Source organism: Sorex fumeus, unplaced genomic scaffold, assembly GCF_029834395.1.
Source record: "Sorex fumeus unplaced genomic scaffold, SorFum_2.1 ptg000130l, whole genome shotgun sequence".
NCBI lineage: Eukaryota > Metazoa > Chordata > Mammalia > Eulipotyphla > Soricidae > Sorex > Sorex fumeus.
Window position 1 is genome coordinate 8,105,006 of NW_026606187.1, and position 27,604 is coordinate 8,132,609.

At 51.9% G+C, this 27,604-nt stretch overlaps 1 protein-coding gene across 1 annotated transcript in view; it reads right to left on the minus strand.

Moving 5' to 3' along the window:
* IQCK (IQ motif containing K) overlaps nt 1–27,604 on the minus strand; it is an 81,282-nt gene that overhangs the window by 33,931 nt on the left and 19,747 nt on the right. Inside the window, exons 5-7 of the mRNA XM_056138790.1 lie at nt 9,676–9,728; nt 9,467–9,544; nt 2,629–2,713 (exon numbers count right to left, since the gene is read on the minus strand). Of these exons, the coding sequence (XP_055994765.1) occupies nt 2,629–2,713; nt 9,467–9,544; nt 9,676–9,728 (216 nt within the window). The remainder of the gene's footprint in view (nt 1–2,628; nt 2,714–9,466; nt 9,545–9,675; nt 9,729–27,604) is intronic.

A 27,604-nucleotide genomic window follows, 5' to 3' on the forward strand; every position in this document is an offset into this window, starting at 1 on the left:
AATCAAAGTAGAGAGAGAGAGTAATGTGGAAATCATCTGCCCCACAGGTAGGGGGAGGGTGTGGGATGGGGGTATACTGGGGTTTTTGGTGGTGGAAAATGGGCACTGGTGAAGGTATGGGCATTTCATTGTATGACCGAGACTTAAACCCAAAAGCTTTGTAACTGCTCTCACAGTGATTCAATAAATAAAATTATAAAAATCACAATCACAATCACAACCATCCTGTTATTCGTCGATTGCCTCGAGCAGGCCCCAGTAACGTCTCCTTCGTCCTAGCCTTGAGATTTTTTTTAAAAAGTGCCATATTCAAGGCTCTTTCAGAGTTAGGAGAATGAGACCCATCATTGTTACTGGTATCTGGCATATTGGGTACACCACGGGGAGTTTGCCAGACTCTGCCGTGTGGGCAGGTTACATTCGGTAGCCTGCCAGTTAAATTATAAAAAATGAAGAAAAAAAAGTAAGGTGGAGTTCATGCCCAATTCAATCAGCTAATCAGTGGCTGAATAAATAGCAGTACTCCTACTTTAAAAAAAAAAAGCATCTGGAGGCTGGAGCGAGAACACGGCGGGGAGGGCATTTGCCTTGCATACAGCTGACCCGGGTTTGGTCCCCAGCATTCCGTGTCCCTTGAGCACTTCCAGGAGTAATTCCTTAGCACAGAGCCGAGAATGTCACTGGATGAGGCCCCCAAACAAAAAAAAAAGCAGCATTTGGAAGCTGGAATTCTTTTATCCCAGGGTGAACCCCCCTGGCCGTAAGGATACCTGTCAAGTTGTAGGGGGCAGCAGGTCCACATTCCTCAGGAGCAGGAAATGCTGACCACTTAGGCCATTCACAGCAGTCTCCAAAGCACGGGATACAATAGCAGACTTTGTCATAGGCTCAACACTTCGGGAACAGACTGACCTTACAAGGTGCAAGACCACGGTTCGCCTTCACCCTTGACTCTGACCAGGCTTTCAGGAATGTGCCACAGACCACAGGGGGACAAGCCCACTTCGTATCGTGTAACAAATATGCTGCTGATTCACTGACTGCAGCGCATCAGAATGAATCTAACGTTTGGGTGGGTCACCAGGATCTCCGTTGGTTCACTGGTTTGGTTTGGTTTTTGGGGGGGGCCACGTCCAGCGGTGCACAGGATTACTCCTGGCTCTGCCCTCAGGGATCACTCCTAAGTGGGCTTGGTGGGCTGTATGGGACACCGGGGATCGAACCTGGGTCAGCAGCATGCAAGGCAAGCGATCCACCTGCTGTACCTTCCCTTTGGCCCCATGGACTGGCCACTGTTTGCTGGGGCAAGCACCTGGGCTGATTCTGCCCACACGAGCCCCTTCAGTGATTCCCCCTACCCACCCCAGCACCTGATAGCAGACCTCTGATGGTGACCTTTGTCACTGCTGATGTTGAATCTAAATTTGTTCCATTAATGTCGGACACTGAGACGCGAGTGGAGTCCTGCCACCACTGAGGGAGGGGCATGTGCGCTGACCTGGAAGCTTATTCGCCGTTCAGTCTAGTTCCCAGATAATCATCAGAGAGGGGATGCAGAGAGGGGATGCAGCGTCTTCTCATGAGACACATGGTCACATGTATTTGGGGGGGGGGGGGAGGCCCCACCTGACTGTGCTCAGGACTCATTGCTGGCTCTGCACTCCGGGACCTCTCCTGGCACGGTTCTGGGGACTGTATCGGGTGCCAGGAATCAAACCCCAGGCTGGCCACGTGTAAGGCAAGTGCCCTATCCATTACACGATCTCTCTGGCCCCTCGTGTGTATTTTTAAAATCACATTCTGTCTGAAGAAACACATGGCAATACCGGTCAGGAGCCTGAGAAAGGAACTCACCTTCTGATCTAAAAAGTCTACTTCTAGAATACTGTCTTCATAGGCACGAGACAAATGTGCCAGAGTGGCTGCTTAGAGGATTTACAATAATGCTGCAGGCAGACACAACCCAACGGAAAATGGTTGCGAAAGACACGGTCTAGGAAGCTGCAGCAAAGAGGAGCTTGCCTTGCTTGCAACCTGGGTTTGCTCCCTGGCACACCATATGGTGTGCAAGTGGCCCCAGATGTGATCCCTGAGCACAGAGCCAGGAGTAAGCCCTGAACACTGCCAGGTGTGGCCCCCAAACAGAAAACAAACAAGCAAGCAAACAAACAAAACCAAAAAAAGACACAGTTTAAAATAAAAGCTTACTTTCTCTGGCGGCTGAGTCTCTGTACTAAGGCATGCAAAATCTACAGACTTTGCAAAATCTACAGACTTCCTGCTGGAACGACCCCCTAACTCTAGGTTTGAGATAAACAACAATACGACCCCTTCATGATCCTAAATTCCATTTTTCCCTAACATATATTGTTTTCACAATGCATGCAACATTCTCTTTTTTCTAGATATACAAGTCAGTCACCCCACCTTCAAAAAGTCAAGAGATATTTTCTTTTCACAGCAGTTGCAAAATAATGTTTTGATAAAGATTCTCAATCCCCCCTGGAGCCATGCCCGACTTGGGGAGAAGCCAACTGCCCCTGAGGCCTGGAGGTCCGCCAGATCACCTGGGCGTGCCATCACCCCTGGTCCCCGGGCCCCAGGGCCTGCCACCACGTGCTGACTCACCAGGTAGCCTCTCCAGAAGGACTGGATGATGAGCACCGCCTGCTCTTCCGACAGCAGCAGGGACAGCGGGATGGGGGGCCGGGGGCTGGAAGGCAAAGCCAGGGTCAGCTGCGCCCGCCTGGTGAAGTGCCCCTTCCACCCCATTCCTCAGAAGCAGAGCTGACAGTTCCGAGAGAAATGCTTGTAGCCTTGGCTTCGCTTTGTTTCAAAACATCTTCAATGGGGCTGGAGTGATAGCACAGCAGGGAGGGCGTTTGCCGTGCATGCAGCCAACCCAGGTTCGATTCCCAGCATCCCATATGGTCCCCTGAGCACCGCCAGGAATGGTTTTGAGTGCAGAGCCATGAGTAACCCCTGTGCATGCCGGGTGTGAACCCCCACCCCCCCAAAAAATCTTCAATGATCAGGCCTGGGTCTATCTGGTTTTGGTTTTGATCCTGCTGTCTCCCATCACTGTCCTCTGCTCTCTAAGGGTCTCAGGTGGGCCCTGGGGCACATCCATCCTAGAAGGTGTAATCTGCATGTTAGTGACAAAAATTTTGTGGAGAAGGCAAAGAATAAACTGATGAAGTGGGGGCGCGGGTAGGAGGGACTTTTTTCATTTTATGGGAGAGGTGGAGGTCATAGCCAGTGGTGCTCAGGGCTACTTCTAGCAGGGCTCGGGAACCATATGGGATCCTGGGGATTGAACCTGGGTCTGGTGCGTGTAAGGCCAATGCCCGACCTGCTGTGCTACTGCTCTAGCCCTGAAGGGCCCTTTTATATAGACAGCCAGGTGGATGGGCTCTGTCTTTAATTTTTTTTACTTTATTTGGGTCACATCTGATGATGCTCTGGGGTTACCCCTGGCTCTGCACTCAGGAATTACTCCTAGCGGTGCTTGGGGGACCCTATGGGATGCGGGGGATCGAACCCAGGTCGGCTGCGTGCAAGGCAAAAGCCCTCCCTGCTGTGCTATTGCTCCAGCCCCTCTAATTTTCTATAGAAGGGAAGCTAAGTGATTTGTTAGCTTTCCTGAAAAGCAAAATATTGGAATTTTGTTTGTTTGGGGGCCACACCCGGCTCTGAGGGCAGGTCCTGGGTAGCAGCTGCAAGGACAGGACTCCAAGGCCCCAGCCTCATGGCTTGCACTCCCAGTCCTACACCTTCATGCAGAGAAGGCGCCAACCCAGCCAATCCCACACGGCTGTATGACATCACATCCCAGATGGTCTCCCGAGAAATATTTGCACACCATATATCAAATAAAGGGCTACTATCCGATATAGCACTGTAGGACTGTCCTCCTGTTGTTCATCGATTTGCTCAAGCGGGCACCAGTGCTGTCTCCATTGTGAGATTTGTTGTTACTGTCCAATATAGAAAGAATTTATACATCTGCACCCCAGTAAGTATCAAAAAGTGAGGAGAGGAGATGAACACAGGTATGGAGGCCCAGTAGGCAGATGGAACAGGGTTTCATTCACATCCGTGGAAGGCCGATACCATAGTCTGGAAATCAGTGCTGGTGGGAGGGAGGTGGTGAGAAAGGACCCTCACTCACTGTTGGTGGGAATGCTGTCTGGTTTCATCTCTAGGGGAAACAATATGGAGACCCTCAGGAAAGCAAGAACAGAGCTTCCCTATGACCCAGTGAGGCTACATCTGTACATCTATCCCCAACACAAATCTGAAATGATGCCTGCACTCCAAGGTTCACTGAGCACTTAGGACAATAGCCGGGATACGGGAACAACCTGTACGTCCAACGATGACAAGTAACTGGGTCAAGAAGTTGTGGTATGATGGAATATTATGCAGCTTTGAAAAAAAAGATGAAGTCCTGCCCTCTGCTACGTCTTGGATGGGACTAAAAGGTAGCGTGTTGACAGAAGATGGAAGGAGAAGGATAAATAGCGACAATCCCATTCATCTGTGATATACAGAGACAAAACAAGGGAACGGAACTATGAAGTGATGCCAAGCCTCTGGCATTTTATTTATTTGCTTTTTTGGGTCACACCTATCAATGCACAGGGTTTACTCCTGGCTCTGCACTCAGGAATCACTCCTGGCGGTGCTCAGGGGACCATATGGGACGCTGGGAATCGAACCCAAGTTGGTGTGTGCGAGGCAAACGCCCTACCTGCTGTGCTATCGCTCCAGCCCCGCCCTTGGCATTTTAAGTCTGAGATGGTCAGGTACTGGCGTGGGGAGAGAAGTGGAGGGTCTTGGGCTCCAGGGTGGGGTGAGGGGCTGTAACTGTGTACAGCAAAACCATAGATGCCAACATCATTAGAACCATGTCGCCCAAACTGTAATAACAATAAAAACACAAAGGAAGCAAAGGTGCTAATGGGCTGGAGGTGAGAATGAGAAGAATTGTGTGGCCTGCAAAATGCACCTGTCCCCACATTACACCTGACTCCGAAATGCACCTGCCTTCCCAGAATGCACCTGCCTCCCCGCCAAGCTAGAAAAGGCAAGAAAACAAATGTTCCGTGAGAGCTGTCAGGAGGAACCAGCCATCTGATACTTCAGCTTGTTCCCCAGGAAAGTGATGCTGGGACTCGGAGCCTCCAGGACTGTAAGAAAATCCATTCTCGCTGTGGGTATTTTCAGGCGGTCACAGGAAGCCACTCCACTGGGGGGACAAATGGCAGAGCTAAGATTGGAACCCAGATGTCTCCTGTGCCCCTTGCGGGCTCCCTGTGCACGTTCCCAGGGCGGGAAGGAAAGAAGGCGGCCGTGTGACCAGAAGGGCCGGCCACGGCATGCCCTGCAGGACCCAGCATCCCAGCAGGGAGTGGTCAGAACCCCCTCCCCACCCCTCCCATGGGGCAGACAGACACACACAGCCGCCGTTCCACACAGCGAAGGCTTTGGGATGGCAAGCCGTGTGCTGTGTGATCACTTCCCAGTGTCCTTCCCTGTAGGTGACAGACCTGCTCTGAGCCTCTTCTCAGGCACAGGCACCAGGCGGGCTGGTCCCCTCGGGACAAAGAGGGCCGCTGCTTGTCCTCAAATGGCTCGGGGACACTCCTGCTTTGTTTTCATCTGGCTGTGGTCATAAGATACCTTTTACTGATTTCTTTTCTTTTCTTCCTTTTTTTTTTAAAAAAAAAATTTTTTTTGTGCAAGGGTAGAATTTAGCTGAAAAGACATTTCACCCAAAGCAACCTTTTTCCTTTCTCTTGGAGAACCACCTTTGTTTCACTGAAGGTCTCTGCTTGACTGACGGCTTTTATGAGCCTCGTCCCTGGGGACAGGGGACCAGATAGGCCACAGAGCACACCTGTCCTCACTGCCGAGCTGGGGGCTTATTTTCACCAAGGAATCCAACCGATGTTTCAGGGCAATTTTGTTGCTGCCGAGTGAAAGGCAAAAAACGTCTTCTGTTCTTAATATGATAGCAAGCGTTTTGCTTGCTCCTGATTGGCGGGCTGGGTCAGGCCATTAGAGCAGAGATTATGCTGATTCATACCAAGGGGTGCAGCTGGGGAGACAAGAGGTCCTGCAGCACTGATGAAAGGTGGGGGGCGGACACCCCAAAGCTTTAGGTCGCGGGGAGAATTGTGCCCACGGGACGGGAGGCTGGAGAGACAGTACGGGGTGCAGGAATTTCCTGGCACGCTGCCGACCCTGGTGCAGTATTCGGCACTGCACACAGTCACCGAGACATCTCCAGGAGTGATGCCTGAGCATGGAGCCAGGAGTGTGGCCAAGCACCTGCCTCCACAGGAGGAGTATTACTCCAGGGGCTGGAGCGATAGCACAGCAGGGAGGGCGTTTGCCTTGCACACGGCCAATCCGGGGTTGATCCCGGCATCCCATATGGTCCCCCAAGCACCGCCAGGAGCGATTCCTGGGTGCAGAGCCAGGAAAAACCTCTAAGCATCGCCGGGTATGACCCAAAAAAGTAAAAAAAAAAAAAAAGTATTACTCCCAAGATTGATTCCTTTCCCTAGCTGAGCTGTGTTCTGACCCTTTGGCACTTGCGCTGCGTTGAAGTTTTTCCTTGATGCTGCAGGGTTCTGCTTGCAGCCGGGACTGAGTGCAGAGCCAGGAGTAAGCTCTGAGCACCATGGGCCATGTCCCAAGCCACCCACCCCTCAAAACAAAAAAAGAAACAGTTTTTCCAGTGTCACTCTCCTTTCAGTGTGTAGCTAATCTTAGTTGCTTTTTTTTTTTTTTAACAGAAAAGCCAGTGTGTTTTTATTTCTCCAAATTAAGAAAGTCACCAAGGTCTATTCAACTCAGCATCTCAAAAAAAAGGGGGGGGGGGCAATAAAAGCCAAATCTGTGTGGGCTGACTGCAGGAGTTCGTTTCAGGCCTTCTGCGCTGTCCAATACAGGGTCTGGCCAGTGTCTTTTAATTTCCCGGGGCCTTGGTTTCCTGACATTGTCCTGGCAGAGGGCTGGTGTGAAAACATTTTCAAAACAAGAGGTTAAATATATTTTAATTTTTCTAAATGGAGCCTCCTTTCTTTCACCTTTAGCTTGAAATGGTGAAGCCTGCTTAAACGCCTCCTTCCAGCTGAGTTCTCTCAGAGAAGTAGTTTCCCCATCAATACTATATACCCCAAATCAGCTTTTTTTGGGGGGGGGTTGAGGGGGTCACACCCGGCGATGCACAGGGGTTACTCCTGGCTCTGAGCTCAGGGATTCACTCCTGGCGGTGCTCAGGGCACCATATGGGGTGCATGGCAAGAGTCCTCCCCGCTGTGCTACCAATCTGGCCCTTCCTTACAGCTCTAACTGACTTGCTCCTATGAGCCAGACACTCGTCTAGGCTATAAACTGCACCGTGGCAGGGACTGGGGACTGCTCGGTTCCTGTCTTATCGCCCGCACCTACAGTGGCATTCAGTGCACAGAATGACTCAGTTATGATGCCTCGTAGGAATGAATCAGCCTGGAAACAGCACGGCTGGAAAGCCCCCCAAGGACAGGAGTTAGATGTTGAGGAATCAACAGAGCAGTGGAGCAATACACATATAGCAATACACTCATGGGCAAGGAGGCTGGGGACAGCACTGCTGCCAGGGCCAGGTCAGTTCATTCACAGCAAGGGCCGCGGAAATGACACAGCGCTGAATAAAAAGTAGTTCTCCTCACCGTCAGGGTCCCTGCTGACATTAACAAAAAACGGGTCCTGTCCAAGTTTACGACTATCGGGGCAGAGGTCGTACAGGGTTGAGGCCTTTCCCACACAGGCTGCTGACCGCAGTTAGATCCCTGACACTGCATGTGGTCCCCTAAGTACTGCCAGGGGTCACTCCTGAGCCCAGGAGCAGCTCCTGCGTACAGCCAGGCAAGGCCCCAAACCAATTATCAACTGCTGGGGTGGGGGGCCAGGAGGAGGAGATAGAGACAGAGACAAAGAGAGAGAGAGAGAGAGAGAGAGAGAGAGAGAGAGAGAGAGAGAGAGAGAGAAGAGAAGATGAATGTTTGCTTTGCTTCGGCTTTGGCCTGGGTTTGACCCTTGGTATCACCTGGTTCCCCAGCCCTGCCAGGGTGATCTCTGAGCACAGATTCAGGAGTAATCCCTGAGCACCACTACATGTGACCCCCCCCACCCCCGTGACCAAAAAAAAATCCCAAAAGTCCACTCCTACCTTTTATAAGTTACAATCTAATTTACACATTTAAATAATATTTAGACTCTAGGAGTATGTGCTAGAGACCAGGTTGATTACTTTGGGGAGAAAACTTAAGAATGGAATAATGCCAAACGAGAATTTTAACCTTACCTTCAGGTTCTAATAGGTTGAATGTGGAAGTCATATAGAGAAATAAAAATTAATGTTCAGAGAAATGAAGTCATAATTCCTGAGACATAATGACCTGGGCGTGGTGTGGGGGGAATGGGGGACTGAATGGAGAAATTAATTAATTAGTATAAGAAGTGTAGAAGAGTGTGTGTGTGTGTGTGTGTGTGTGTGTGTGTGCGCATGCACACATGTGTGTGGTGCCAGGGACCCAAGCCACAGCTCCACACAGGTGAGGCCCATACACTCCCAAGAGTCATTGTCCCTGCCCCTCCAAGACCGACGTTTTTTTCTTTTTGGGTCACACCCGGCGATGCTCAGGGGTACTCCTGGCTCTGCACTCAGGAATTACTCCTGGCGGTCCTTGGGGGACCGTATGGGATGCTGAGGATCGAACCTGGGCCGACCGCCTGCAAGGAAAACACCCTACCTGCTGGACTATTGCTCCAGCCCCCAAGAAATATTTTTAATTTCCTATTTTATTTCTGAAGTAATTATTGAATCCAGGTGGATCCGATGAATCTTCCTGTAGACTGAAAATCATCAGATGCAGGGGCCAGAGCCATAGTACAGAGTGTGAGGCATTTGCCTGGCATGTGACCACACTGGGCTGGACCCTTAGCACCCCCTAAGGCCCCCTGAGTCCCACCAGGAGTGACCCCAGCGTGCAGAGGCAGGAGTCAGCTCTGAGGCCCAGGTGGGCTCAAGCACAAACAAAAAGAAAACCTGACAGGGGTGGCAGATACAGCTAGCCAGAGGTTGGGATGGATCACATGGGTGAGGGTTTTTTTGAATTTTTGACTTTTTTTTTTTGAGTCACACCCAGTAATGCTCAAGAGTTACTCCTGGTTCTGTTTTTTTTTTTTTTTCCTTTTGGGTCACACCCAGCAATGCTCAGGGGCGACTCCTGGCTCTGCACTCAGAAATCCCTCCTGGCAGTGCTGGGGGACCCTATGGGATGCCAGGAATTGAACCTGGTTCGGCCGCATGCAAGGTGAATGCCCTACCCGCCATACTATCGCTCTGGCCCCTGGTGAGTTTTCTTCGCTTGAGAGAACCCTGAGTCAGAGAGCCCTGCGTGGTACTCACTGATCCTTCAGCCACTGCTCCACAAAGGGGATGGAGAAGAATTCTGTGAACGGCTCCCCGGCCCGCTTAGGATTCTGACTGCTCCCGGGTCACGTTGGATGGACGAGAAGACAATAGCAAGAGTTCCTGTCAGTGCCTGCTCTTCCGATCGCAAATTCACAGTGTTTAATCTCGGGGTTGTGCAATACTTCAAAGCGTGAAAAACTTACTTGAACAGCCACTGGGTCAGATAGTCACAGGCAATGAATTTGGTCCTTTTCCTCTAAAGAGAGAAAGAGAGTGAAACTGTAGTCTTTGCCCACCTTTCTAAGTAGGACAAAGAGAAAGAGGCTAATTAATTGTGTTAGATGAAATATGCCCGAGTCCTTTAGAGATCCCCAAGGGCATCAGCAGGCAGGAACTCATGCCCACAAAGGATTCTGGACGTGGTTCTCAAGTCACCTTTGCCTAAGTATATTTTCTTCTTGGTACATTTCTGATGTGCTGAAGCCACACTGGTTTGTAAGCGTATAAAAGTATGTGTGTTTGGGACACACTGTTACCATACCAGGCCCACCCACCTCCGAAGTGGGGGTCAGAGCAATAGCACAGAGGGTCGGGCATTCCTCTTGCATGCAACTGACCCAGGTTCAATTCCCAGCATCCTACAGGATCCCCCAAGCACCTGAGGAGTAATCCCTGAGTGCAGAGCCAAGAGTAACCCCTGAGCCTCGCTGGGTAGGACCCAAAAAGGAAAAAAAATCCCACAGAGTGCCAAGACCCCCTCCACTACAGCTTCCAGTGTTCTTCCTTTCAATTGGCCGCTTCCCTCACCCCACCCCAGCAGCCTGACCTTGCACCCACTTCAGGTACCTCAGACCTTGTCATCAGCTCAAGATGACAGAGACTACCAGGGCTGGAGCGACAGCACAGCAGGGAGGGCGTTTGCCTTGCACGCAGCCAACCCGGGTTCGAATCCCAGCATCCCATAGGGTCCCCTGAACACCGCCAGGGCTAATTCCTGAGTGCAGAGCCAGAAGTGACCCCTGTGCATCGCCGGGTGTGACCCAAAAAGAAAAAAAAATGACAGAGACTACCTATTCTCTCACTCTATTCTTTCTTTCTTTCTATCCTCCACCCAGGTGGGATCATTCAGTATCTGACTTTCTGTCTTTCTCCAACTTATTTCCCTTAGACAAACCCCTCCAGAGTTCCATCCACATTGTAGCAAAAACCGGAATTTGTGGGGGGCAGGGTGGGTGGTAACACAATTGTACAGCAGGTAAAGCTCTTTGCCAGCAGCAGGCCCAGGTTTGATCCCCGGCACCCCCTATGGTACCCTGAGCCCCGCCAGGAGTCATCCCCAAGTGCAGAGTCAGGAGTCAGCCCTGAACGCTGCCGGGTGTGGCCGCCCAACAACATAAAGGCAGGATTTCATCTTTTCCTACAGTTTGAACAGTGTTCCAGTATGTATACAAACAAACTGTCCTGTCCTCCAGTTGTTCATCGATTTGCTCGAGCGGGCCCAGGAACATCTCCATTGTGAGACTTCTTGTTACTGTGTTTGGCATACTGAATTCTCTTGGTAACTTGCCAGGCTCTCCGAGAGGGGCGGAGGAATCGAACCCGGCTCAGCTGGGCTGGCTGCACGCAAGGCAAACGCTCTACTGCTGTGCTATCACTCCAGCCCTTGTATACAAACAACCTTTAAAAAATAGAAATAAATCCCACTCACCTTTCCTCAGACACCTGGGTTGTCCCCAGATCTTGGCTATTATAAATAGCACTACCGTGATTTCCGTGTTTGTTCTTTGGATAGAAACCTATAGATACTAAGTGTGGAATGACCAGACCATATACAGTACCAGTTTTCATTTTTTTTCTTTTTTGGGTCACACCCGGATGCTCAGAGGTTACTCCTGGCTCTGCACTCAGAAATTACTCCTGGTGGTGCTTGGGGGACCATAAGGGATGCTGGCGATTGAACCCAGGTCAGCTGGGTGCAAGGCAAACGCCCTCCCCACTGTGCTGTCGCTCCAGCCCCCAGTTTTCATGTCTCAGGTAGTCTCCATCCCATTTCCTCCGGAGCTTAAGTCCGGCTACATTCACCCCGACAGTGCATGGAGGTTTTTTTCCTTTTTCTCCACCCCCTCCCCCCCCACACCGGGCAGCACTGGTTCTTTCTGGCCTTTGGGTCTGCCAACACAGGCTCTGTCTGTGATGTGACAACAGGCTGCGTTGAGCGCGGGGGCGGTGACTACGTGCTCCGGGGATTGCCTCCCAAGGATTTGATTGGCTGGACCCCGAACCCCTGTGATGAGTTAGTGGCTTTACCCTGGCCCACTCAAATCCTGGGAATGGCAGAACTGCAGGTGTCGAACGTGGAAGTCAAGCACGGAGGCTCCAAGGCCGTCACCAACACTGTCCACCATTCACCCGAGAGGCACTCCCGGCGTCTTTATGAAAAGGCGCCAGCTGGCGGCCAGCCCCGGGAGATCGTCTCCCCCTTTCCCAGGTGAGCCAAGGGCCGGCCGGGACCACAGTGTGTCCGGTGAGGCAGGAGTGGCAGCCCCAGTGGGTTTCTGGAAGGTTCTGCATGCTGGGCTCCCGCGGCCTCTGCTTCCCTGGCATTTCCTTCTCCGCCTTCCAGTCTGGAACAGATGTGGGCCTACAAGGGGAGCTGCAAGGCCAGGCCCACACCCCAGGGACGAAGGGGTGGTGGGCTAGAGGGAATCTGGACCTTTAATGACTTCCGTCTGCTGCTGCCCCAGGCTGGCTCCAGCCTACTCTGGCCCTCTCGGTACACACGAAGGGATGGACGTCACTTGGGCTATGACCACTCTCCATTCCATGCAGTGCCTGGGTGACGAAGAGCTAGTAAGTCACAGGCAGGGACAGAGTCCTGAACACAAAGGGGGGGTGGGGAGAGCACTGGGGTGCCCCACCCAGTATCCTGTCTCCAAGATCTACGGGAAGTCTTTCGTCACCAAATCAGAACCACCAGCTCCTTCAAGAGAACTGTCATGGAAGCTGGGAGCAAGCCGGTCCCCACCTGTCCTCTGAGGGTTGGCAGGGGTGCCCCACCCCCTCGCCCCTGCAAGACTGGTCTCGTGAGGAGGCAGAACCTGCAGGCAATCCCCTCTGGGCCCCTCTAGGGGTCTCCTTGCTCCACCGGGCTCTGGGTCCCTGGAGGCTGCATTAAGCAGGTTTCCTTCATCTGGAGCCGGTGTTGCCCCTGGAAGGCACCAGCAGGAGATGGAGATGAAGGCAGAGAAGGCTGGGTACTGGGTGCTGAGTCATACCTTTCCCCCGCTGAGAATTCAGACGTTGAATTCCCAACGCTCAGCACTTATTTATTTATTTATTTATTTTTATTTTTTGCTTTTTTTGGGGGGTGGGGGGTCGCACCCGGCGATGGGGCTAGAGCGACAGCACAGCGAGTAGGGCGTTTGCCTTGCACAGGGCTGGGTTGGCTGACCCAAGTTCGATTCCCCCGCCCCTCTCAGAGAGCCCGGCAAGCTACTGAGAGTATCTTGCTCACACAACAAAGCCTAGCAAGCTACCCGTGATGTATTCAATATGCCAAAACACAGCAACAAGCCTCACAATGTTACTGGGCCCGCTCGAGCAAATTGATGAACAACGGGAGAACAGTGACAGTGACAGTGACCCTGCGATGCACAGGGGTTACTCCTGGCTCTGCATTCAGGAATTACTCCTGGGGGTGCTCGGGGGACCATACGGGATGCTGGGAATCGAACCCTGGTCAGCTGCATGTAAGACAAATGCCCTCCCTGCTGTGCTATCGCTCTGGCCCCGCCCACTACTTTAGAACGTGCCTTAGCAGGAATGAGTTTCGGTACAACTCAAATTTGTTAAAGCCCAGCTGACCCTTGAGAGGACAGAGCAACTCTGAGAAGAATGAGCCAATGTAGGGCCTACTAAGAAGGAAAAAGGGAAATGATGTGAGCGAGACCATCGGTGGCAGGTTCCTCCGGCTCTCATACTGGACCCTGGATCCAGCTCTTTCTGAAGCCCCAAATCCCCTTGACTTCTCAGGGCCAAGCGTGATATTCCCTATGGGAGCAAATCCCTAGATATTGCTTATGTGGAGTCATCCAGTTGGCGTTGACTACTCGCAACAGGGTTTTCCCCGATTGGCTGACTCCCATGAGTTCTTCATGAAGCTTCCCAGAAGCCCGGCTGACCATTCTCACCCTCTCCTGAGGATCTCTGCCATTTCTCCCCAAACACCTGCAGTCCAGGCACCTCAGAGAGAAGTGGAACAGTCCTGCCAGCCACCAGATCCATCTTCCCTGCAGAACTACAAACTCCCTAGCAAGGCTGTAGCCATAGCATAGCGGGTAGAGCATTTGCCTTGCACGCGGCCGACCCGGGTTCGATCCCCAGCATCCCATAGGGTCCCCCGAGCACGGCCAGGAGTCATTCCTGATTGCATGAGCCAGGAGTAACCCCTGTGCAACACCAGGTGTGACCCCCCCAAAAAAAATAAGCCAAACCAACTCCCTAGCAACAGGCCACCTTGCTTTCCTTTCTGTCTCTCCCTCTCACACCCCCCATGGGGATGCTTGGGCCACGCAGGTGAGTCGGTGAATGAGCAGACTCACCCCTCGGCTCTGGCCTCCAAGCAAGAACAGCCCGTCCAAGAATGCCTGACATTTCCAAGTAGAAGCTGCTCAGGCAGCCCTGCCTCAGCCCACTGCGATTTATGACGAAAACGCTCTCCGCCCGGTTGGCTCAGAAACAGCCTGCTAGGCTTTGTAACCTCAGATACAATGAACAAGACTGTGGCCAAATTAAGGTGGTTTTTCTTTCCCCCACCCAAAAGAAAAAGTACAGATTCAGCTGTTCCCTGAAAGTCTGTTAATAAAGCCCTCTGTTGGGGTTGGAGCGATAGCACAGCAGGGAGGGCGTTTGTCTTGCATGCGGCCAACCTGGGTTTGATTCCCAGCATCCCATAGGGTCCCTCGAGCACTGCCAGGAGTGATTCCTGAGTGCATGAGCCAGGAGTAGGCCCTGTGCATCGCTGGGAGTGACACACAAAGAAGAAGAAGGGGGAAAAAAGCCCTGTGGTGTTGGTGTGGTGCGGGAGATTGTTGGTAGTTTTTGACCTCAGTAGAAACACCACGGCCCATGAGGCGGAAATGAAATCTACTGGCAATTCCCGGGGTTCCCCAAGGCAGCCTCCCGAGAGCAGCCTCTTCCTTTAGAAGTCCCTTCTCACTGTGATAAGCAAATACTTGTACGACAACGCAAATATGTATCTAGCACAAATTGCCTTATGCTAATTGAAACAATCCAGCCACTGAAGGCGGCCCTGTCTCTCTCAGGCCCCACAAAAGATGCTTTGTTCCCTTGGCATATACTGTGCGTTCGTTCGGTGGTCAAGATATTCCACGGAGGAAAGGCGGCCTGACTTACTTGCCCCATGAAATAGACTTTGAAAATGGCCAAATGCTGTTATGAAGGTCACAAGGACAGATGTAATCACTTTGATGCAAAGAAATAAAATGGGAGAAAAAATTGCATTTGCCTTCTGCTCTGGGCGAGCGGGGACGTGCCGGGCATACTCAGATGTGCTGAACAGTGGGGATATTGTTCTGCTGTTGTTTGGTTTAAGAATCATCTGCCGGGGATGAAAGAGCGAGAGGGAAAGAGAGAGAGGAGAGAGAGAGGAGAGAAAGAGAGAAGAGAGAGAGAGGAGAGAGAGAAGAGAGGAGAGAGAGAGAGAGAGAGAGAGAGAGAGAGAGAGATGGCACTGCTGATGACAAACTGCATTGAGGGGAGCGATGAGGGAGGAAGTCTGAGATAGAACATGTCCAGGGTGACACTGAGCAGTGGGCACCGCGGATCCACGGAATGGACAAGTGCTACCGGGCATAGGGCTGTTTTCAGAGTGACAACGTGCAGGTGTGAGTGACGGGCCAGCAAAGGCGGCCTCGAGCAGATTCATTCTGCAAATCTGGAGCCAGAGGGCAGCTGTCAGGGCCCGCACCTCCTCATCCAATCAGCTGCGCTTGCTCAGAACCAGCCCAATGCCCCCGGATGCACGGATGGAAGGAGGGGAGGGAAGGATGGAGGGGCTGGAGAAGAAAAGACAGAAAAAGGGGCCTACCTAGGGCAGGGCTGGCTCCGAAAGCTACGCATCTCCTAGACGCCACGGGCCGTGGGGATGGGGGTCAGCTCCAGCACACTGCGATTTATGCTATGATGAGGGTGTGTGCCGGAGAGGCCCTCGAGAAAACTCGCCCCTCTGGGAGAGAAAAGGCAGACAGGAAGTGGAGCTCCATCGCTCGGCTGTGCTTAGAAACACACGGACGAGGGACAGGAGGCCGGAAGATTGTAAAGAGAGGCCCGATGCAAGTCACTGGTCTGGGGTCCTGTTCAGCTGAGACACCACCCACCCGGGAGGTCAAAGGTCAAACCTGTTGCGGGGTCAGTGCCCTAGAGCTCTGGCCTTGTGCGGCTGGAGAATCCCTGGGGATAGAAATATACTGGGGGGGATCCCCCCTTTGCCAGGCAGATGATTTGGTGGGGGGTGGAGGTGCTCACGGGCTTCTAGAGCCAGTGATGCTCGGGGACCACGTGGTACCAGGGACCGTCCTGCTCTCTCTCCAGCTCCTACCGTGTTCTGAAGTCGGGTCAGGCTCGGCTGCACTGTACCCATGCCACCCAGTCTGGGATCCCCAAGTTCGAATCACCCACCATTAGGCGCGGTGGGGTCTCGTGTGGTTTCGGCCTGTGGGGGCTCCACATGGTCTCTGTCTGGGGACCGGGGCTGATAGCTGGCTGACAGATGACTTTGGAATATCCCCCGTGCTCATGGCGAGCGAAAGGATTGTGGGCTGGAAACATTGCCACATCACAGGCCTTCCTGCCACTGACCAGACCCAAATTGCGTACACACACACACACACACACACACACACACACACACACACGGTTAGAGCCATGGCCAATCATGTTTAAGCTGGGAAACCAGCTGGCCCGGGGTCTCTGCTTAGCCACTGTTGTACATTTGAACTCCATCGAGTCCCTGGGTCCTGAACTCCAGCCCTGTGACCTCCTCCCCTGGGTCGCCTGCCCGCTCTGCCTCCCTTGCGGCTTCCAGGTCGGCTCAGTGAGCCACTGCAATCTGGCTCTCAACCTCTGACAGCTCCTAGTCCTCCCTGTGCCAGGCCGCCTGTGCTCCCAGCCCAGGGGTGCTCTGCCAGGGGGTCCCTGGCTCCAGGACACCTCACAGCCCTGGCCATCATGGAACAGGCTGCCACAGTGCCGCCTGCAGAAGGGCCGTGGGTGCGGAGGCCACAGACCAAGTCTCTGCTGGACCATCTCCATGGCGAACCTCTGGACCCCCGACATACCCCCTCCCCCACACACACAAGGAAGCTCACAGCAGGACTTAGCCTGGCCAACTTAAATTGGCAGACTGGCAGTGGGAGGTTCTCCCCAACATCTCTGTCTTTGAATTCCACTGGAGAAAAAAAACACAAAATCAGCTCTCTGCATATGGCCCATGCCAATCCCCGGAACTGTATTTGGTCCCCTGGATCCCTCCAGGAGTGATGTCTGAGCACAGAGTCAGGAAGCCCTATGCACTGTTGGGTATGACCCAACCCACCCACCCTTCTTCACCTCCCCGCAAAAAAAAAAAAAAAAATCAGCATCTGAAAAGAAATAAAAAAACAGGCACTTGTTGAGGGGTTAGGGCAATAGCACAGCAGGGAGGGCGTTTGCCTGGCACGCAGCAGCCACTGGCCGGGCCGGGCCGACCTGGGTTCAGTCCTCAGCATCCCATATGGTCCCCTGAGCACCACCAGGAGTAGTTCCTGAGTGCATTAACCAGGAGTAACCCCTGAGCATAGCTGGGTATGACCCCCCCCCCCAAAAAAAAATAGGCACTAGTGACAAAATGTTGGCCAAGGCATGAGCACAGGCACCAAGGTCATTTCTAAAAGAGTAGCTGATGAAATGGAGCAGGGCTGAGTCACCCCGTGCGCCTTTCCGGCGAGGCCCTGTTCTTCCCGTGTCTCAGGCATCCTGCGCAAACCAAGGCTGATGGGATTTCGAGCTTCCTCCTGGCCAGGCCAGGAAATGGAAGTTCTCCCCCTCGCTGACCAGAGGTGCCTACATATTAAAACAAAACAAAACACACCTTTGGGTTCTTGGGTCACAATGAGCTTTCCTGGGGGCTTAGGGCGCCACCAAAGCCTGTACCCCAGCCCCCGGGCCCTCCCCCTCCCCTCTTTAAAAGAGTCAAATAGTTAATGTCCCACACTTGATCTTAGCCAAAAGGCCGAGAGGCGATCAAATAGTTCATGTTCTGAACTCTATTAAAAACCAACTCTAATAAGTAACTACAAGATGGGGGAGGACGATTTAAAAAAAAAAAAGGAAAGAAAAGCAGGGGTTTGTTTTACTGAATTTGAGTAGGGAATTTTCATGTCATGACATCATCAAAGGATTTATCAGGAGTTACAAATAGTTTCCTGATACCCAACTGTGTTGACAGTACTCTCTGCACTGTAATGGAATTTGATGAGCAACCAGCAGCCTGGAGGGGAATTTTTCTGTGGCTGGTAGAAAAGAACAGAAAGGCTTATCGCCTCCGCCCAGCCCGTGTGTAATCCGCACTGAACGCTGAGATAAGGGTTATTTCTAGCTGCCACATCAGTCCTGCCTACACTCCTGATTTCTTGGCAAGGTGTGCTGTTCCAGCCGCTGATGCTGCTCAGTTATTAACTGAGCACCTGCTACACCCCAAGCCCGGGGTTAAACACTAAGGAAATGGAGCAGACATGACCCCCCATAGGGGGGTGACATGGGGAGGAGGAGCTGGGCCCTCTCACCGGGACCTCCCTTCTACTTAGATAAAACTGATGCCCATTACTCCTTTTTTTTTCTTTTTGGGTCACACCCAGCGATGCTCAGGGGTTTCTCCTAGCTCTGCACTCAGGAATTACTCCTAGCGGTGCTCAGGGGACCCTATGGGATACTGGAGATCAAACTCAGGTTGGCCACATGCAAGGCAAATGCCCTCCCCGCTGTACTACCCCTGCCCATTACTCCTGTGTGCGTGTGCGTGCGTGTGTGCGTGCATGCGTGTGTGCGTGCGTGCGTGTGTGTGTAAATCAGGAAGGGCATACAGTCTAGTTCAGAGCCACGAGGCACAGGGGGAGTGGGGAATCTTCTCTTGGGATTTTCCCAAAGAGCCTGACCGTCTCTGTGGCTAGTGGGAGAAGGTGGCGGTAGACCCCAGGCCGGAGCGGCTCTTGCCATCTTGAGGGAAGCGGCCTAAGGATCAAGCCCAAACTGCGGGGCCCAGCGATGGCTCGCAGTCAGGGGTCCCTACTTTGGATGTGTCAGGACCAGAGTTTGATCCTCGGAACCACAAGCACGCATCCCCCACCCCCACCCAGCATCTCTGGATGGAGCCTCGAGGTCCCCAGCATCACTGGGGTGAACCCGGTCATCCCCCCAGCACCACAGGGCCTGAGGAGCAACCCATCCTTGGGCCCCAGCACTGAGGTCTAGGTGTCCTGAACAATGCCTGGGAGCCCCCCCTCACTCCCTCCCCTAGAAGAAAAGACCAAGCAGAGGGCAGAAGAGAATAAACCCAGAAGTCGGAGCAATAGCACAGCAGGTAGGGCATTTGCCTGGAACGTGGCCGACCTGGGTTCGATTCCCAGCATCCCATATGGTCCCCTGAGCACCGCCAGGAGTCACTCCTGAGTGCAGAGCCAGGAATAAGCCCTGAGTATTGCTGGGTATGACCCCCCCGCCCCCCAAAAAAAATCTCTTCTACTGAAATCTATTGTGATAGGATTTTCTGTCTCTTGCAGGCCCTGCCCATAAAAACCTAATCCCCGCAAACAAGAGTTTAGTTCTGCAGACTTTTTGCAGCTAAATCAATTCTAGTGAGTTCTGAGCCCTGCTTAAATCCATTGAGTTCAACTGACTGCTAACAATCTAAACTTTTAATCAAAAGCTGCTTCTAGTGAAAAATCATTAACTTGACCCTGAGAACTCCAGAATCCACTCAGAAAAGGCACTAAAAAGAATTTCCATGCAAACATCATGGCGCAACCACTAAGCCAGCCCTCCCATTAAACGCTGATCGACGGGGCTGGAACAGGGAGGGCGTTTGTCTTGTACATGGCCAACCCGGGTTCAATCCCCAGCATCCCATAGGATCTCCTGAGCACCGCTAGGAGTAAGCCCTGAGTGCAGAGACAGAAGTAACCCCTGAGCGTCGCCGGTTGTGACCCAAAACACAATTTTTTTTTTTTTTTGCTTTTTGGGTTACACCCGGTGATGCACAGGGGTTACTCCTGACTCTGCACTCAGGAATTATTCCTGGCGGTGCTTGGGGGACCATATGGGATGCTGTGAATCGAACCCGGGTTGGCTGCACGCAAGGCAAATGCCCTATCTGCTATGCTATCGCTCCAGCCCCCCAAAATAGCAATTAAAAAAAAAGTCCTAATCTCTCATGTGCTAATAAGCTGGTCCAAAGGAAGGGCTGGCAGTTAGGGGATGGCTTTAGAACATCCCAGCCATGCTGTCTAATCTCCATAATGCTACTACACATCTGGAACTAAGTAAGCAAAGTTAGTTTGCCCCAGAAGAACCCAGCCCAGCTCATGACTGAACAGGAATGGTACCGGGACCTTCCTTCTAATCAACTGATCTACACCACGAGGGCCAGTAGGTGATCACTTGCCTTGTATGTGTGAGGCCTTGGGTTCCACCCTAGGGACCAGTGGCGGGACAAAAATCAACACTGAGTCACAGAAGAAGCCTGAGGGTGTAGCTGAACAAGGCAGTTGGATTTCTGGCCTCAACGTCTCTTTCTTGGCCCACCCTGCAGTGCCAGGAAGGATCCGGGTCGACAGACAAAGCCCACACACCAGCTTTCCATGCCATGCCCTGCTCCCCCCACCCAGACTCTCTTTTCTACAGCACCTCCACTGACCTCTAACAGTCCCCACAGCCCCGGGGAGCGGTGCTCTGCCTTACACTCCTGCCCCCAAGAACGGATTAGGAAACTGAGGCTGGCGGAGTTGAAGAAATCTTCCGGGTAGGTAGCTGCAGTTGGAAGGGATTTGAGGACCTCCAGGACTAGAGTTTCATTTATTGCCAGAGCCCCCACCCCAACCCACCCCCAGGGGGTCTTGGAGTCTCTCTCCCTGGAACTCGGCCCTTCGCCCAGTCTGTCTCAGTCCCTGGAGGTTTTTTGTGCTGCCCTGATTTGCCTGGGCTGGAGCAATAGCACAGTGGGTACGGTGTTTGCTTTGCATGTGGCCGACCCGGATTCAATTCCTCCACCCCTCTCGGAGAGCCCGGCAAGCTACCGAGAGTATCCCGCCCGCACGGCAGAGCCTGGCAAAGCTTCCCATGGCATATTCGATATGCCAAAAACAGTAACAAAAAGTCTCACAATGGAGATGTTACTGGTGCCCGCTCGAGCAAATTGATGAACAATGGGAGGACAGTGCCACAGCGCCACGGTGGTTCCAATTTACTCCGGTTCTTCTTTTCTTGCTACTTTTCACTCGGGCCCTGTCCGTCACTGAGCTGAATGCCAGAAAGGTGCTGCTTTAGCTGTTAAGGGAGATAAAGGCCATGAAATTTGCTTATAAATGGACATGGAGAGTATCATGCTAAGTGAAATGAGTCAGAAAGAGAGGGACAGACATAGAATGACTGCACTCATTTGTGGGATATAAAATAACATAATGAGACTGATACCCGAGGACGGTAGACACAAGGGTCAGGAATATTGTCCCATAGTTGGAAGCCTGCCTCATGAGCTGGGGGAGAAGGCAGCTGGGATAGAGAAGGGGTCACTAAGTCAGTGATGGCCGGCGGAATTGTTCGGGATGGGAGATGTGTGCTTTGAAAGCAGATGAAGAACCAAATGTGATAGCCTCTCAGTATCTGTATTACAAACCATAATGCTCAAAAGTAGAGAGAGAGAGTGTGGGGGAAACTGTCTGCCATGGAGGCGGGGGGGGGGGGGGAGTTTGGAAGGGGGGTATACTGGGGACATTGGTGGTGGAGAATGTGCACGGTGGAGGGATGGGTGTTTGATCATTGCATGACTGAAACTCAAACATGAAAGCTTTGTAACTGAATCTCATGGTGATTCAGTTCAAAGAAAAAAAAAGGTGCTGCTTTACTTTATAGTTCCCAGAAAGGGTGCTCAGTGTAGCAATTATATTTTGATTTCCCTCCTACAGGCTGATTCCAGATATGAGGTCATGGCGTTAGCGAGGTCCAAGTTCCAGAAGGAAGTTGAACTGAGTCCTGAATTTGGTCATGCTTGCCTGCGATCTCAGGTAGAATCTCTCAGCTTCCTTTAGACTTGTCCCCCTGCCCCCCACCTGGCACCCACAAACACAGCTTTAGCTACTAGGTACAAGATGGGAACAGTTCCAGGGCCCCCAAGCAGGAACTGGCCAGCTTTAATATTTGTATAGCACCCTCAGGGGTGCTCGGAGGCCCAGAGGTCACTTCTGTAATTCCTGTCTGTCGTTCAGTGCTCAGGCCTGGGGGTGCCCCCAGAGCCAGGCATAAACATCACCCCTGGAACCACTCTCCCAGCCCCCAACCCATCAACCCTGCAGCCTTTTTTTTTCCAAAGAGCCAGGTGGCAAATGCCGGAGACTTGAGTCCCCCGTCTGCTTCGCCCTTGTACGTTACAGGATGTCAACTGGCCACCAGTAATGTGAGCAGGCATGGGGGTCCCAGGGTCCTGCTAAGACTTTATTTAAAAAGAGGCATTTTGGGCGGCTGGAGCGATAGCACAAGAGGAAGGGCATTTGCCTTGCACGCGGCTGACCCGGATTTGATTCCCAGCAGCCCATATGTTCCCCTGAGCACCGCCAGGAGTAACTCCTGAGTGCAAAGCCAGGAGAAACCCCTGTGCATCGCCAGGTGTGACCCAAAAAGCCAAAAAAAATAATAATAATCACTGTCACTGTCCTCCCGTTGTTCATCGATTTTGCTCGAGCGGGCCCAGTAACGTCTCCATTGTGACAATTGTTACTGTGTTTGGCATCTCGGATACGTCACAAGTAGCTTGCCACGCTTTGCCGTGCGGGTGAGATCCTCTCGGTAGCTTGCTGGGCTCACGGAGCGGGGTGGAGGAATCGAACTCGGGTCAGCCATGTTGGCCGCTTGCAAGGCAAACGCCCTACCCGCTGTGCTATTACGCTCCATAATAATAATAAAATAAAAATAAAAAGAGGCTTTGTTTTAGGGTCTCAGGTAATGACAGGGAATCTTTGATAGAAAAGCATGGACAAATCTGAAAGGACTTTCTCCTTTTCTCTTTCCTCCCTTCCCCCCACCCTTCCTCCCTCCCTCCCTCCCTCCCTTCCTTCCTCCCTCCCTCCCTCCTCAGGGGATGGTCCCCCAAACAATGTGCAGGGGACCTGTGGTCACTCTGCTCAATGCTGCTGAGGCCTAGCAGTGCTTGGGCCACCAGGGCAATACCGCAGCGCAGGGAGGGGAGCCCTGGACCTCCACATGCTGGGCCCACACGCTGGCCCTTTCACCCAGCTCCCTGGCCCCACTGGAATTGATTTCTGACCCAACCTAGGTTTTGCTTCGTTTGGGTTTTTGTGCCACACCTGCTGGTGTTCAGGGCTACTGGCTGTGCACTCAGGTATCACTCCTGGCAGGACTCAGGGGGACCATGTGGGGTGCAATGAACCCAGGTTAGTCATCTACAAGGCAAGTGCCTTACCTCTGGATTCTCTCTCCAGTCCTATTTTGCATTTTTTTGTGGGTATTTTTGTTGTTGTTTGTTTGCTTTTTTTTTTGGGTGGGGGATGGCTTCACCCCTGGAAATACTGGTGGCTACTCCTAGCTCAGTGCTCTGGGGTCCATGCCAAGCAGTACTTGAAGAAGTATTTGGTGCCAGGAACTGAACTAAGGCCTCCCACCTGCAAAGTCTGCTTTATTGAACTCACTCTGAGTATATTGAACTCACTCTGAACTCTCTCTCCCTGTTCCCCCTTCCCCCCCTCCCCCCCAACCAGACATTTGATTTCAAGAAAACTCAACTTTGTCTACCCTCAGTATTTCCTAGATAACCCTTTACTACTTTAAGGCATTAACAGCTTACACATTGTAGGGCTCTGGGGCTCGTTAATGACTTGGGATTTCCTGTTCCTGAACAGTAGCAGGATGATGCAGATTTCCCAAGTAAGCGAGAGGCCAATGACTTAGCTTAAGATTGAAAAAAGAAGAAGAGCAATCTGCAGAAGCCCATTTTCATTCACTAAAATAAGAAGAAAGATTCCCCAGCCTTAAGCCTTAAATTCTCAAGAGAAGCCTGGGACCTTTACAATCTTCCTTGGGTGGGGGTGGGGGTTCACAAGCGCCTTAAGCCTTGGTGGTCTCTTCCTACCTCCTTCTCCGGTTCTTAGCACAACATTATTCCTTTTCTTCTGTTTGTGTGTGTAGGGGGGGGTTGTGGGAGGTGGGAAGCTGGTGGAGGGGGAGGGGGCCCCGTGGGAGGCAGGGGGTGGGGGATGGTTGGGCAGGAATTGAACCCAAGGCCTCATGTACACGATATTCTTCCACTTAGTCACCTCCCTGGCCCTTGACATTACCTTGAGGGCAAGCTTAGACTTTTCACAAGTGTACGTCATACATACATACATACAGGACAGCTGGCAGGGAGTCTGCCTTGCATGCAGCCGCCCCAGGTTCAATCCCCAGCACCCCATTGCTCCCAGGAGTGATCTCTGAGCACAGAGAACCAAAAGTATGTCTTAGGCAAAGCTGGTGTGGCCCAAAAACCAAACAAATAAAAAAATTCTTCCTGAGGTTACAAAGGAGAGAAAGGGGCCGTGGATTGCACTTCCCTGGAGTTAGGAGCTGCAACCTACTGCTTTGAACGTCGGGTCTGAGATGAACTGCAAAACTGGACCCCAACAGTCCACTGCTGCCTGGGTGACTTCACAGCTCCCCGCATCGGGAGCTGGGGGGAGGGGTGCGTGTCCTTTACCTCACACCTGGAGTGTGGTTGGATTATCAAGTCACGCTCTGGTTAATACAACACAGACTGACGCTGGGCCAGTGTCCAGGCTCATGGGAACACTCCAGGGGGAACCTGGCAGAGGACGAGGTGCCAAGTGGGACCGTGATGAGCTAAAGCCATCCTCAGACCGGCCGGCACCCAGAGGCCAGGAATGAAGTTGGTCAAGGCCAGAAGAACCGCCCAGCTGAGCCAAGTCCAAACTGCTGCCTTGCGGAACAAGGTGTGACACAAAATGTTGTTTTCATTTATGAGGTGGCTTAGCTGGTAGCAGAGGGAAGAGATTTCCCAGTGCATAATAACTGAAATGGCAGTTTATGGCCAAATGGTCCTGCTCACCACCACCCCCCCCCCCCCAATTTAATGGCCAATCGAGACTTCTGAGCAGCCAGCTGGCACGCGGCCGGGCCCCCACCAAAAGTAAGGGGACAAAGCCCCAGACCGAAGAAGGAAACCGGGTTCCCCGCACCCCAGGGGATCACCCTCGGGTCAGAGCTCGTTGTCTGGAAAGGCTCCTCTGTTTGAGCACGACTTTGATTTTTTTAGACACGAGCCACTCCGCGCCAAGCTGGGGAGAGAGAATGATCAATGCTGCTTTTGTTGAGAAGGAAAAGAAGCGGGACGATCAAATGATAACCAGACTCTCGCAGGGCTCACAAACCAGATTGGAGAGACATTCCAGGAGTCTCAGAGCGACATCTTTCAACAGTGACAGGGGAGCCGCTCCAGATGCAGGCCCAACCCCGGCTCATCTTCTCAACAGCCACTGCAGGTGGTGGTGGTGGGGGGGGGAGTTGGAGGCCATCTTGGGCCTCAGTTTCTTCATCTGCAGAAATGGGGACAATACAGGGCCAGAAAGATAGTACAGCGGATAGGACATTTGTTTGCCTTGGACATGGCCAACCCAGCTTCGATCCCCTGCATCCCATTGGGTCCCCCAAGCACCACCAGGAGTAATTCCTGAGTGCAGAGCCAGTAGTAACCCCTGAGCATCGCTGGGTGTGACCCAAAAAGCAAAAAAAAAAAAAAAACAAAAACACCCCCCAAAAAACACACTAACCTCTGAGACAGTGTATCTGGTACAAGAAGCCAAAGGCAAACGTCTATGTCTTCATGTCCAGAATAAGTAACTCTACTAGGGAGTGGAATGTGGCTGCCTCGGGGAGGAACTAAGGAGTGAATGTGAGTGGTCACTGGCAAGCTTTGGATGATGGGAATGTTCTAGAACAAGACCACGGTCGTTGTTGCACCACCCCGTCAATCTGTTCCCCTTAATGTGATTGAGGTTATCATTTGTGGAATATAAAATAATATTAGACTGACATCCAAGACACCCAAGGACAGTAGAGACAAGGGGCAGGAATATTGCTCCATAGTTGGAAGCCTGACTCGTGAGAAGGGCGGGGGAGGAAGGCAGCTGGGATAGAGAAGGGATCACTAAGTCAATGATGGTTGGAGGGATTGTTCGGGATGGGACTCGTGTGCTGAAAGTAGATAAAGGACCCAACGTGTTAGCCTCTCAGCATCTGTATTGCTGAACATAATGCCCGAAAGTAGAGAGAGAGTATGGGGGAAATTGTCTGCCATAGAGGCAGGGAGAGGGTTAGGATGGTGTGTGTGTGGGGTTAATACTGGGGAGATTGGTGGTGGAAAATGTGCACTGGTGGAGGGATGGGTGTACAATCATTGTATGACTGAAACTCAAACATGAAAGTTTTGTAGCTATCTCATGGTGATTCGATTTAGAAAAAAAGAAGTGACTGAGTGAGGTTTTAGAATGCTTTTATAATTGGGCAATTTTTAAAAAAATGGCTAAAATATTCCCAAAGTTGAAATTCCCAGCGCAACTGTTTCGGGTTTTGCTTTGGTTTGTGGTCCCAGGGGCTGACCCTAGGGCATCCAGACTGAAAGGCAAGTGTTAGAACACTGAGCGGCAGCCCCAGCCTCCTGTCACAACCGTTTTTGAGAGGCTGGCTCGTGTTGTCCAGCACTTTCAGGCCATTATATAACCCAAGATTCCTCCTGCATAACTTGAGTTTCCTCTAGCAAAGCCGACCCACTGCGGCCAACCATTTATGAACTAATCAGAGAGTCCCAGTTCTCCACCCCCACCCCACCTGCTGACAGCCATGGGCTTTCTGTCTCTGTGATCTGATGACTCGAAGTAGCTCATGGAATTCTAATCATTTTGCTGGCTCACCGCTGTTGACTACCGACATTTGCCTCTGGCTTCGACAGACTTTCTCTATCAGCCCCCAGCAGGAAATGCCCATCTGGGGCCTCAGGTGACCCACCCTCCAGGGCTGTTTGTATCAGGGAATCATGTTCGTGTCCTCACCCTTGAGTACCTAAATCCCTTCCTGGGTATCTGTTGGTTGCTTTGGGAGCATTGGGAGGATGATGGGCCACAGCTGGTGGGCTGGGGGCTATGTCTGGCTCTGTCCTGCAGGGGTGGGAGTGTCTTAAGGGACCTTGATGTCTTAAGGGACCATGATGCTTAAGGGACCTTGTAGTGCTGGGAGTGAAACGGGGATCAGCCACATGCAAGGCAAACACCTGAGCCCCTACCCTAGGTCTCCAGCCCCCAGGACAGTTCATTTTACAACAAGCCAAGAAGAGGTCCACTGACTGCATTTGTGAAGTGGTCACATTAATGGCACACAGATGCCCTGTGACCTAAGGACACACAGTTGAAGGCTGGGAAACGGTTAAGTCCTACAGAGCCTATGGAGTCAGTGTCATGAAACTTGCAGTGTCTTCTAACCCTAAGGCTGAGATAATTCCCAAACAATCATATACTCGGGGTTTGCTTCCCAACTGTGATTGTCTCTAAAAAAAAAAAGAAAAAAATCAAGGAATAGAGATATCTGCTTATTAAGTTAAATTTTATTCTGAACATTTAAATGATTTAAATATTTGGTTAAATATTCAATCTTAATGAAATTCCTTAGCATTCTATTTATTTTCTTTCTTTCTTCTATGTAGGAGTACTGCTATTTATTCAGTCATTGATTCAGCTGATTGAATTGGGCATGAACTCCACATTCCTTTTTTTAAAGTTTAATTGAATATCCGTGAGATCACGG